We start from the raw sequence: 13603 nt of genomic DNA on the forward strand, positions 1-13603 counted from the left end.
GATGGGGGTTTGATTGTTGTGCTCTGTTACCTACCCAATTATTCAGTAACAAATGTGATTTTGGCCTACAATTATTTAGTACCATATAGGGAAACCAATATGAGAAAAGTCCCCACAACTGCCACAGCTTAATCCCCCTGTTCCTCTTCAGCTGCCTACCTTTCCTCTCTTATTTCAATGGGGCAGCTATGAAGGAACCAATTGTGGCAAGAGAGTGATGCAGGGTCCCTTCATTAATATTCACGGAGGACTCTATCTTAAAGGAAAATATTCTTCCTCTGGTAATAGAACTACACACTTCCCATGTTGCAGGCTTGGAGAAGAGGAGGGTTTCCATTGGAGACAGTAGTATGGGAATGACTATTTGCTCACCTTCCAGGAATGAGGAAGATAGATAGCTCTTTGAATAGAGTGAGTGGGGTCATAAACCATGGGATGAGTGCCTTAATTGGATTGGAAGAAAGGTACACATGGGGATCTATTCCCAGTTTCATGATACGTTAAAGTTTAACCCTCTCTGCTGAGGCAGGTTAGGGTTAAAAGGTTTGAATACCATGGCACACAGGCCAAGAGCTAGGAACAGGGAACAAATGGAATGAAGTCTGTTTTTACCAGCCTCTGTTTTCAGAGTTCCTGCTAGATTACATCAATTCTAAAGAATGGATGCAGAAGTATCACCAGTGACTGAATAACCTAGTCAGCCTCATACGTTTCATGTTCTTTTTCTTAGTCTGTAATAACCTGTAGTATTTTAATATACTTTATCCAAGCTTTGTGCTATAGTTAATTGGAAGTTTATTTTAGTGAATAGTGATCTTTTTCTTTTAAAGACTTCAGACTTCAGTCAAAAATCTCACCCATGCAGTTCTCATTCCATTCATAGGCCAGAAACTCCTGACTGAGCTACAGAAAACAGCAGTTCAGGGTGTATGTATCAGGAGAACAGAACATGCACATACTCGGATGCACATCATCCCTATCTGTGTCTAAAGTTGTGGAAAGAGAGAGGAAGGACGCAGCAGTGGTGGCTACCAGTTTGGTGTAGTTTGAGAGCCAGTTTGGTGTAGTGGTTAGGAGTGCTGACTTCTAATCTGGCATCCTGGGTTCGATTCTGCACTCCCCCACATGCAGCCAGCTGGGTGACCTTGGGCTCGCCACGGTGCTGATAAAACAGTTCTGACCGAGCAGTGATATCAGGGCTCTCTCAGCCTCACCCACCTCACAGGGTGTGTGTTGTGGAGAGAGCAAAGGGAAGGCGACTGTAAGCCGCTTTGAGCCTCCTTCGGGTAGAGAAAAGTGGCATATAAGAACCAACTCTGCTTCTTCTGCTTCTTCTGCTTCTTCTACCCTCTATAACAGGATGGAGAGGCCAGGTGGAGAAAATTACTGTCACATGCACACAGACTCCCTTTTACCTCTTGGGCAAGAACAGGGAGAAGGAAGGAGGGGAGGGACTGACTCTTACAGTAGTGGCAGTGTAGTTTCATGTGCAATAGTGTGAAATGGTACTCTGGGACTGAATATTGGGTTGCCAGCCTCCAGATAGCAGCTGGCAATCACTTGGGATTAGAACTGTTCTCCAGGCAACAAGGATCATCTGGGGGGGGGGGGGGCTGCTTTTGAAGGTGGACTCTCTGGCATTATATCCAACTGAAGTCTCCTTGACTCCCCAAACCCTACCTTCTTCAGGATCCACTCTCCAGATGTCCAGGTATTTTCCAACCTGGAGCTGGCAGCCCTAGTTGAATTCAGCAGTGTGGTAGTATAGTGCAGTTGCCTAATCCAAAGTACAGCAGGCACACTAAATTAAATAATGCTGCTGAGTTTTACACAAATTATTCTGGCTTTATATTTTATAAGATTTTTAAAAATGTCTTCCTGTTTTGTTGACAACCTGAAATATTCTTGGTTCTAATCTGGTTACACTGTTTATAAATATGTTTCATATGTACATGTATGAACCATATGTATGTTTGCTATGTGCTATTTGCTCAGGAGCCAGTTGTTCAGAAGTGTATGCATGCACAGTGCCCCCTCGAGCAAGTGAACAATTGATTGCATGTGCCATGGGAAATCTTCATTGACCCACTGTGTTTCCTATTTGAGAAGAGCATGTAAACACCCTGTTTGTTTAATCCTGCCCCTTAAATTTAGTTTTATGTCAGGCTCTGGACAAACTGTCTGGAATACTTGTACCCCCTCAGACCTCTGCCAGAACCTTGGTGCTCTTGGGCTGTCTGTCACGGTTAGAGTTTTTACTTTGTAAGACAGCTTCAGTTTACATGAACCTAATGCATGTGAACTGGGGAATTGGTTTATGTCAGTGGCTTCTGTGAACACTAAACCTACATCTTGTTTACAGCCTGTATTTGCTCTGTCACAGAGAGCAATACAGTTTGGGTTGTGTGTACCTATCTGTCTATGAAGTTATACAGTGAGGCTGAACACATGAGCAGTTTTACATTCTCAGGCAGACACTTTTACAGGTTGTTAATTGCACTCAAATGCAAAGCAGCATACATTTTTATTCTGCTGATTGGGTTTCTTTAGCAGCTACCACTGAGTAAATGAAGTACAAATAGTGTGCACATGAGAAAGTAATTTTTTTATTAAAGAAAACAATAGTGGAACAAGGTGTTTTATTAGTACAATCTTACATCTTACATTTCTTTAGCCACATATACTTCGTCATTCTTTTATCTTTTTCTTTGTTGTAACACTTTCTCTCAAGGGACAAAACATGCGCCTCCATTTCTTGGTATCAGGCTAGGTTACTAGCTGTGCAATCCTAACCAGAGTTACACCCATCAAAGCCCATTTACTTCAGTGAATTTAGAAGGATGTAACTCTGCTTAGGATGATACTGTCTTTCTCAGTATGACTTACTTTACAAGGAATATAAAACGAGGAGGAGAAAATGGTGTATGGAGCTATGAGCTCCTTGAAGGACGAGTGGAATAAAATGTGCTATCAAAAGAGATAGGATGGTTGTGGATTATTTCTTTGTGCCACTTAACTGTCCAGCTTTTGTCGAGCAGAAAAATAGTTGAGAATTCTATATTGAACTTTAACCACGAAGATATTTCTTCTACATAAGACACATTATTATTATTATTATTATTATTATTATTATTATTATTATTATTATTATTATTATTATTATTATTATTATTATTATTTCGATTTATTTCCCGCCACTCCCAAATGGCTCGCGGCGGGTTACAATGTCTTAAAAAACCCATTAAAACTCCCATTAAAAGACTTTAAAATGTCACAACATGGCAGCACAATAATAAGATCCCCTTCCTACCCCCATTCCTAAAAAAAGGGGGGGGTGGAGGAGAAGGAGGTCAACGATGTTCAAGAAGCCCGGGGGAGAGCAGTCGATGTACCCCGGCAGCCCCAGCCTCAACCATAGACCTGGCGGAAGAGCTCCGTCTTGCAGGCCCTGCGGAACGTTAAAGGGTCCCGCAGGGCCCGCAGCTCACCCGGGAGCTCATTCCACCAGGTGGGGGCCAGGACCGAAAAGGCCCTGGCCCTGGTCGAGGCTAGGCGTGCTTCCCTAGGGCCGGGAACGACCAGAAGATTCTCACTCGCAGAGCGCAGAGCCCTGCGGGGGGCATAGTGTGATATTGGACATAATGTGATATTGGATTTATTGTTTACAACTTTTCTTTATAGAGCTTTGTGTGTTCATTTGCTGCTGAGATCCAGCAAAAACTGAATTGAGCAAAACTTGAGAAATGATACGAAAGCACAAGTCTGTGTTTAAATCTTACTCGTTCTAAATTCCCAGGTTTATGAAGTGGGAAAATGTTACTAAACACAATTTCTTTTTTTTGTTTCTTTTGTTTCTGTCAGAATGAACTACTTAAAATGAGACAACAAGCTCTGGAGACCAAACATTTTATTGAAAAACAAGAAGAGGAAGAAAGAAAACTCTTGAAAATTATTTCTGAGGCTGATGCAGAGAGGTTGAGGCAGAAGAAAGAGTTGGACCAGGTAGATGAGGGACATTTTTTAGTGGGATAACTCTAACATGGCAGTCACTGTTCATTATCTTTATCTGGAGTTAGCAAGTTAAAGGCTAAGATGCTTCAGTTCACTGAAAATGTGAAAAGGAGTGAATCTTCCTTAACCCATAGTAAGGACCTGACCAGCCCTTATCAGTAATTTTTTTAGATTAGATGTAGGCCCTCATCATTACTATTTAAAAATTTACTGATGAAATGCAACTTTTTAAGGTTCTGCTTTTTGGTAATGAAGATCTAGTCCTTAAGTGCTTTATGATTGACAATTAACATGCTTTCATGTTAACTTCAGAATTTTGACTTGGCATGCCTCATTTCTAGGTTATTAGTGAGAGAGACATCCTTGGAAGCCAGTTGGTTCGCCGCAATGATGAATTGGCTCTTCTTTATGAGAAGATTAAAATCCAGCAATCAGTTCTGAATAAGGGGGAAATGCAATATCGGCAAAGAGTAGAAGACATCCGGTTGCTTAAGCTAGAAATCAAGAAACTTCGTCGGGAGAAAGGAATACTTGGCAAAAGTGTGGCTAACGTGGAAGAACTCAGGTAAAAGGACAGAATGAACTCACTTGGCTTCTGGCTATGTCCATGACAATTGTGTTTAAGACACAGGGGAGCGCTTGTATTCTTGCATGGCAGATCTGGGTTGACAAATTATTTGAAAAAAGGATTTGCTTCAACTGACCTTATACACATAATAGATTTAATTTTTTTTAAAAAGCCACTTGTTAATTAAGAAAAGGGGATAGTGTTGCAAGGGAAAGTTTCTGGTAGCAAATTATCACATTTCCAAATCTTACTTTGTTCTGTCAGTTACTGACAGCATAAGCTTGATAGACAGCTGTGGGAAAGGTGTTCACAGTTCAGTGAGCTACTTAGTGGTGTCCAGGGTCCACATTAGTAGAACTGCTTTTTATTAGGCCATTTCATATTGGAACCAGAATATTTGACATATTTATAGCAAGCTTTAATATGTTCTTGGCTTTGTGAATATCCAGATTTATAGAGTAGCTTGATCTAGGAGAAAGATTTGCTTAAATTTTCATTGAAGATTGTGTTTACCTGAGAGCCAGATTTTATGACTCTTGTTTGATTTATTCCTCCTTTCTTTAGAGTAATATGGGTTTAAAAAAAAAAGAAAAAAGATCTCACTGTACATAAGATTTATTTTGTTCTTTTGGGAAAACATTGTTATATGGTCACTATGGGCTTATAATATAACAAACTGAAGAAATGGGCTACGAGTTTTAGTACTTCAGTGATTTGGCAAAGGAGGATTTAGTTCTGTTCTGGTAAGTAAGATTTATGTTTGTGGCTAAATTTCGCAGACATTAATACAGTTTGCTCAAAAGAGTTGTTCTCTTAGTCCTACAGTATAAGAACAGCAAAACAGTTGATGAGTTACATTTCATTGAGCAGATTTCTGCTGGTAAAGTAGTGCAGAAATTTCATGGAACTTTTAATTGCATAGAATGGAAATATTGCTCATTATCAGCTATGTACAAATGCAACCTCCCAACATGTAAGTAATTTATTATTATTGAAAAGTAGATCCCTAGTGGAATCGCTCCCTAGTGAAAAAGCACAGGATTTCAGTCTGATGTAATTATGAAGTGCATTGTATGGCAGATTTGAAGCTAGTAATGCAGGTAATAGCTATAGAAATCAAAGTTGTTTTCTTCTTGAAAATACATTGGGAGGACATGATCTGGTAGCTGGATGTTTTTACTATGGATTTGCAGCAAGATTCTATGCCATGGCTTGCTTAATAATAGAGATGTGTTCTAACATGATTTTAAAATGGCACATATTATTTCATCAATATTTTAGTCTTAATTTTAACTGATCAGGAGGTTTGAATAATGTTGAAGCTATGTAACATCATGCTAGTCTGTATTATTTTAAGCTGATCTTTGATATTCCATGGATTTATGTTAGAATGCTATGAATTTCTATTCATTGGCTTATTATATTTGAGTTAACATAGAAATTATCCCCTCCCATTGATCAAAATGGCTAAAGGTGTCCATTATGTATAGGAAAGGTAGACCTATTGCTTAGAGTTAATATATAAAAGATTCTGCCTTGGTGCCGAAACTTGTTAGATGACTTTTTCAGTCTCTTCCAAGTCTAATATTATGTTATTCTTTGCGGAGTCTGCTTCTCAAGTTGCTTAAAAGTTATAGCATGTATTTGCTGCCTGTGGAGAATGCGAAGTAATCTATTGCTCTAATGCACTGGGGCTGATTGGTAGTGGAAAGTGCTGTCAGGTTGCAGCTGACTTATGGTGACTCCATAGGGCTATGAAGGCAAGAGACAAACAGAGGTGGCTTACCATTGTCCGCCTACTAACCCAGGATGATCCTGCTCAGCTTTTGAGATCTGATGAGATCAATTCGTGTCTATGGCGCAAATAAATCTTTATTTTAATGAAATCCTGAACTGTAGGTAGAACTACTGAACAAGACTATCTTATCATTTGTTTTAAGAGGTACTGCTGTTAGTGCTCTTGACATTTGTCTTTCCATCCAAGGGTTGTTTCACAGCTTAGAGATAGAAAATGTGTGTTTGTTAATGCAACAGAGACTCACAGCCAGCTCTGTGGAATCTGGCCTTGCAGGAAACACGTGGCTGAAAATGTTATTTGCTCAGACATACACATTAAATTTTCTGGTGAACATATAACATGTTTTTGGGACATTTTATGTCTGTCTGTCTGTCTCTAACCTTAATAGAAAGATAGGTGATGTAGCAATTTTTCCATAATATGTAGTTGGAAAAATAAATATGTTATTGGCATTCTTCAAGTGGAACAATTCATTTTCTGGGATTTTTTTTACTACATTAAACTTCTAGAGTTCGCTTATTTGAAACAGCCTGAATTTTGTGTCCTTCAATGAACATTCTGTGCTGCAGTTTCATAATTCACTTAGATGGAATGTTGGTCAAATTATCAACAGTAAGATGTTAGCTTGCTTTTGGGACATTGTGTTTGCTTCCTTGAGATAGTAGGTACCAAGGAATAAATATGACATCTGGACAGTTTATTGATATTTTATCATCACTGGCCACTTATCTTACCTCCAGACTCAGATAATACTTGCTGGTCTTAACAATTTTCCTTTTAATGCATGGCAATTCCAATTTCTGGTTGTACGAGCAAAAAATCCTTTGTGAAAAATCATTATACTGTTCTGCATATTGGTCTTCTGAATGACCACCTTGAATATATGGGGAAATTTTACCACCGCTTTTGGCAAGAAGCAAAATGCAATGTCTGAATATAGACTGTGAAATGCTTCTAAATAGTGGGTCTATTTCAACTATTTCAACTAATGTTAAAAATACAGGGGGAAAAGAATTGGGCTGAAAGAATGATTTGATGGTCACACGAATCTCTTTCATTGAACAGGAGCGTTAATATACTGCTGTGAGGTTTGTTTGCAGACGTCATGATGCTTTCTCTGTGTCACTGTTTTTGAAGACAGGAGGTTTATCACATGCAGAAAGAGTTATTGAAGGAAAGGACTCGCTGTAGAGCTCTGGAGGAAGAGCTGGAGAATCCCATGAATGTTCACAGATGGAGAAAACTGGAGGTACAGTGTTGCATTATATCAGATGTCAGATAGTACAGATCTTCGAATCAATAGCATGATACAAAGTGTATTTTGTTTTAATGCCATGCAAATTGACATCAAGGAGGGCAGTCAAGTTAACATTTCCATAGGATGTATAATGGTTAATGGCAGAAAAGACTTGTACACACAGTGCATTTGAGCTTACTTCTGTATTGTGATTGCAGGAAGCTTTGTAAAATGAGATGAAGAAACTATTTAAAGAAGATCCCACATAAGAGAAGGAATTACCCTTTTATTTTCAAAGATGAGAATGGTGAAGAGAGATGTTCAAATAAAGCAGAGTGGGAAAGTGTATTTTCTGGGGGATGAACCTTGTTTATGTGGATTTATAAGCATTATAAGCTCCTTAGCTGCCAGGTTAAAATATTGATCAAATCTATGTGCAGAAACAACAGTGTAGGATGTTACTCAAGCAAGGTCTGTTTTGCATACATTTTGATGCTCAGGCTCACCTGGCTGTCCAAATTAATGATAATATTCAAGTTTCTGAAGAAATCCAAGTAAATGTTTTGGATGCAAAGACTTGTCTGATAGCCAAGTCAGATAGTTTTATGTTAAGTTTTAAACTGTATTCTGGTACATTCTCTTTGAAAGTAAGTAGAATATTGGATGCTATAATATCCATTTCTTCTATTTAAGAAGATGATTGTTTAATTACAAAATGAAAGCTGGTGAATTGGTGTACTGGGTAAATATTTACTTTGACCTGACTTGAGCTAGAGGAACAAACTATCCCATACATTAAATAGAATTGACTCCTGTCATGCATACTGGGGTTATGAGGATCAGGCTTATTCTTGGGGATCAGATATAGTCTTTCAACCTTCCACTGTGCTCCTGAACTCACCTCCCTTCTTTTTGTCATATGAACAAATGCTTACTATTCACTGTTAGAGGAAACAACAAGGGACTGGACTTCAAGACACCACTGCAGTAGTCAACAGCCTTTTATTATTAAAAGACAAACTGTGTTAGAATTGAGAATGAGAGCTCAACAAAGAAAGACCATTTGTATGACTAAAAATCTGCAACTTAACATTATAATTTTCCTGTCCTTTATCTTTACACAAACCCTAAGAGGTAGGTTAGTCTAAGAGTGTGTGACTAGCCAAAGGTCACCCAGCAGGCTTCAGTGGTAGGTTGAGAATTCTAACCGGCATCTCCCCAATCCTAATTTGATCATCTTAACTGCTACACCATAATTACTTTCATGAGGTAGCTGCTGTTGAACAGTAGTGAGCAGCTGGCCCTGGGTCAGTCATACATGTCAGGTGGTAGCAAGTCACCTGGTGATTGCTGCCAGACCTGACCATAATGAGGTATTTCTCAAAGGCCAAACAACCCTGGAAAGGACCCTGCTCCTTCCCCTGCCTTTTACTGACTAGCAATACTTTTCTGGTTACCTAGCAACTCCTACAATGACCACTGAAAGGATATTTCGTTCTTAAAGTTTCAGGTGCTGCTTAAATTATTCTGGGGGTTTTAAACCCCAATGTATTTTTTAATCCAGATTTTCCTGCAAACCTAGGCAGAGTCTGCACTTACTTTCTTTATTCCATTGTCAATCCTGTTGAATTCAGATCACTTTGAACTCGGGTCTTCCTCTCCCCCCCCCATTGAAACAGGAAAGTCTTCTGCACGTGGTTAGGGTAGTTCAGAAGGGGGGGGAGCCAAGCCTCTTTCTTTCTTTTCTTGAAGGGGGGGGGTGGAGAGGAGCCAGGCAGGGAGCCTCTTTCTTTTCTTGGAGGGTGGAGGAGAAGATCAAAAAAGGCAGAGGAGGGAAGAAAAATCCAGGACCGACAGAAATTAGGGGCTTCTCCATTAAGGCAAGCGTGTTACATGACCAGGTGTGGCCTATCAGAGGTTCTCTACCATGGAGCTTGGTTTCCCAATCCAGATTTTAAACTATATTGAGCATTAAAAGCACTCCAAGATATTGCACAATAAAGGTAGGGTCACTCCAGATCAATCCTTCTTGCTGCAGAAGGAAAATTAAAATCGCCCAAAATCCAAACGGAAATCGCATTCTGTGTAGAGGGCAGGGACTGAATCGACCTGGGGTTGGAATAAAAGCTCCGTGCAGCTTAAACCCTGGGCTATTTCTCAGGCTTGTAGAAAGATTTGCCTTTCAATACTTCCCAACTCCAGCTTTAAGCACACACAGATGGAGCCATGTTGAGAATTAGATGCATTGATATTCAGAGGAGCACTCTGCACTATTGATTTTGTGCAGTGGCATAAATCTGTGCATAGCTCACACTTGGATTACTGGTAATTGACCAAGTCTGTTGTTTCCTTTTCTATAAAACATCTTTAATCCTTTAAAATGTTTTCATTAACATATTGATTAGTGTAACATCCCTCCTATCCCTACAGTATACCACAACTTAAAGATTTGATTTTCTTTTTAAAAGAGATAGGTTTAGGTCTAGAGCAGTAGGTTGCAGAATCCTGCATTGAGGGCTGCCAAGCTGACAGTGGTTTCATACATAGTATGTTTCTGTGCATAAGATAGGCATTCTCTTCCAACATCCAAGACGTATTCAGTCCTCACCTGCCATTGTAGACACCTTGGTACTCAGTGCGCGGATGATCAAGGAAATGATGCCTTTGACTTCTTCGTAACTGGAGATCGTTTGGAATAGCTTGAACACATAGTATGTAGCAAATCCAGGTGAAATAATTTGCAAGACTGGTAGGCTTCTTGGACATCTTGTTCATTTCCCACAAATCAACAATTTGGCACTATTTTTTCAGTCTTTAGCCATTCTTTAAAGAGACACAGAGATAGGAGGATTCTAAGAAACTTGCATCAGTGTGACCTTTTATTTTATGATTGTGGAACACTAGTAAGATATCTAGATAAAAGGTTAATTTAAAAAAAACTGTGAAACTAGCATTGAATAAATAAGGAAAATGTAATTTCCCATTTCCCTCCTCACCTTACTTTCTGTGCATGTAGAGAATCCAGAAGTTGTCTGCATTGTTATATGGATGCCTTTGCTTCTGGGACCTTATTGTCATAGGATATTGTCTTACAGTAGGTAGCAGTGACTAAACTTTCAATTTGAACAGAGTACCTTACAGTTGATTGGCAGATGCTCAAGGGCAAACAACTCTAATGTTGATCATTGTTGATAGTGTGTTGGGACAATGTGCATATCAGCCCAATATTCCATGCCCCTTCAAGTAGTAATTGATAAAGGTAGTCATACTGTAGCTGATTAACAGGATGAATTCTTTTGCCCTCTATGAATTCTGTATGTAGTGTGAATGCTATAGGCTGTAAGCTGTATGTACTGTGAATGCTACAAGCAACTGGTATTGTAACTTGCTAGAAAATAAAGTACCTAATGAAGATAATATACTGTGTGACTATGCATAAGGTATTTCCTCATCTGTCAGTTCCCTGCTCAGCACTGAAGCAGTGATACCAAATGTCCTAAATAAAGTGCATTTGCAGACCTCTGTCTATAAGGGAGCAATTTGAAGCTAACTGTCCAGGTTGGTAGCATGAACGATGCCAGATTTCCTCACCGATGATCTCATGATTGCCTTATGAACTTTCCCCCCTATTAATCTGTTCATGTTGCTAGGGAAATATATAAAGCTTTGAAATCTATCTGCATTTTGTAAGAAGGCTAGTCATGCTTGCTTCAAAATCTATTCTGCTTTTCAGTTGCAAACAGGCAGATGTTACAAGACAGCTTATGACTAAAATTATATTTATTTTATGCAGGCCAGTGACCCAAGTACCTATGAACTAATACAGAAGATACATGCACTGCAGAAACGGCTTATCAGTAAGACAGAAGAAGTGGTTGAGAAAGAGTTGCTTCTCCAGGTATAGTGAGCCCCTCTGATGAACAAATCATTGCTTTTGAGCCACTTCTAAATTACTGGAATTTTTACACAATAATGTGTACACTTTTTTGCATGCTTGGTATAGTGGTTAGGAGCAGCAGCCTCTAACCTGGAGAGCCCCATTCCTCCATATGCAGCCAGCTGGGTGACCTTGGGCCAGTCACAGTCCTGTCAGAGATGTTCTCATAGAGCAGGTCTGTCAGAGCTCTTTCAGCCCCACTTACCTCACAAGATTTCTGTTGTGAGGAGAGGAAGGGAAGGTTATCATAAGCCACTTTGAGACTCCTTCAGGTAGTGAAAAGCATGGCATAAAAACCAACTCTTTGTTTTCTAACCATATAACTGTAAATAAAGTTATACCCTTCTGTATAAATAAGTTCTGTTTAGGATTGCACAGTAAATGTCTTTTATTTGATATGAAGATCCGGTCTTAAGGCTGTACTATTGCAAAGATACTGCATTTCCCAAATACTCAGATGACAGCACTTTTTAACTGGAAAAAATTAATTCTTTATCAGGTTAGTGTAATCAAAGGTGACATGATGCCCTGCAGAAAGTGATAGTGTGAATTTCCCAGGTATCTACTGTACAGTGTCTTCAGTATGAATGACAGGACCTTTGATCAGTAGTCCACTCAGACTAATTTTTATTTTATATGAGCAAACACCTTGTGAGCTTATTTGCTGCCTTCTGACATATTCTTTAATTTCTTCTGACTTCTGACATGTTCTGACAGCTCTTTAGAAGTCTGCTTGCAAGCTCCAGCCAGCTGCGTTATCCTCTTGTCAGTGCCCCTTCTGTGTCTAGCCCATTTGACATCAACATGCACAGAATTTTCTCTTGTTGTCTCTCCTTATGAGATGGGCTCCCTGATAGGGTAAGGAAACTTTTCTCCCTGCCAGCTTCAAAAAGTGCCTGCAGAGAGGACAGTTGGCTAATTCTGGTTAAGATGAGTTTATTTTTATTTATTTATAATTTGACTTGTAGGACTGCCTCGCTCGGCCTAGCTGTCTCAGGGCGGTGTACATCATATTAAAACAACATAGGGCAAAGGAGTTAAAACGCCATAAAATAGAGCAGTAGAATAAAACAGTAGAATCACCCCCACATCCTTACTGCCAGCCTCTCCTCCTCCTGGGGGAAGAGCTCCATCTTACAGGCCCTGTGGAACTAAGTAAGTTCTGACAGGGCCCACGTCTTCTCCAAGAGCTCATTCCACCAAGTAGGGGCAATGGTTGAGGCCAGGCACATTTCTCATGGGTTAGGAGACCACCAGCCTGTTGGAACCAGCAGAGCATGATGCTCTTTTGGAAATGTATTCTCTTGTGGGACATAAGCCCGCAGATTCTGGACCAGCTGTAGTTTTCTGAGTAGGGACAAGGGAAAGCCCGTGTAGAGCAATTTACAAAAGTCTACTCTTGCGCGGATGACAGTAGCTAGGTGGTCTGGAACCAGGTAGGGAACTAGTAGCCTAGTCTAGTGTACATGAAAAAAAAACACCTTGTGAACTATTTTGGTGACTTGTGCCTCCATGGAAAGGAAGGCATCAAGTATTACCCCCAGATTCCTGGTGGTCTGTGCAGCAGTAAGTTGCACACCATCCAGGCTGGGTAGGCACCCTTCCTGCATTGGGCTATTCCTACCAACCCACAGGACCTCCATCTTTGAAGGGTTCAGCTTTTAACCCTGTATTAAATTACCAGTAGCTATTCTTAGGCTGGTTATGGATTGTGTGAATTTTTCTTGTTCTGGGGACTGAGTTTTTATTGTTGTATATTATGTAATTGTGCTTTTAGTTGCTGTATATTGAACACCAAGCTCTGAGAAGGGTATGGATATAAATATTTGAAGTGAATAATTTTTGTAATCTTTCTTTTTTTGTCATGGAGTCCAAGCCTGGACCCTGTGGGTTGCCATAGCTAGCTGTACACAATAAATCAGACTGTGATGAAAATATTAGATTTATTAAATATTTAAATAATAAATTAATCATTAGGCAACACAAACTCTTAAAGCCATACAACTGAAAATAATGAAGCTAGCGTTTCTATATAATACATTGATCCCTCAT

The 13603-nt window shown here is 39.6% G+C and overlaps 1 protein-coding gene across 1 annotated transcript in view; it reads left to right on the forward strand.

Annotated features, from left to right (window-relative positions):
• The window catches only part of CFAP58 (cilia and flagella associated protein 58), a 113497-nt gene that overhangs the window by 50221 nt on the left and 49673 nt on the right, over window positions 1–13603 (forward strand). Inside the window, exons 12-15 of the mRNA XM_077349658.1 lie at window positions 3862–4002; window positions 4353–4576; window positions 7515–7626; window positions 11408–11512. Coding sequence (XP_077205773.1) covers window positions 3862–4002; window positions 4353–4576; window positions 7515–7626; window positions 11408–11512 — 582 coding nt within the window. The remainder of the gene's footprint in view (window positions 1–3861; window positions 4003–4352; window positions 4577–7514; window positions 7627–11407; window positions 11513–13603) is intronic.

The sequence above is a fragment of the Paroedura picta genome, chromosome 8 (genome assembly GCF_049243985.1).
Source record: "Paroedura picta isolate Pp20150507F chromosome 8, Ppicta_v3.0, whole genome shotgun sequence".
In the NCBI taxonomy this organism is placed as follows: domain Eukaryota; kingdom Metazoa; phylum Chordata; class Lepidosauria; order Squamata; family Gekkonidae; genus Paroedura; species Paroedura picta.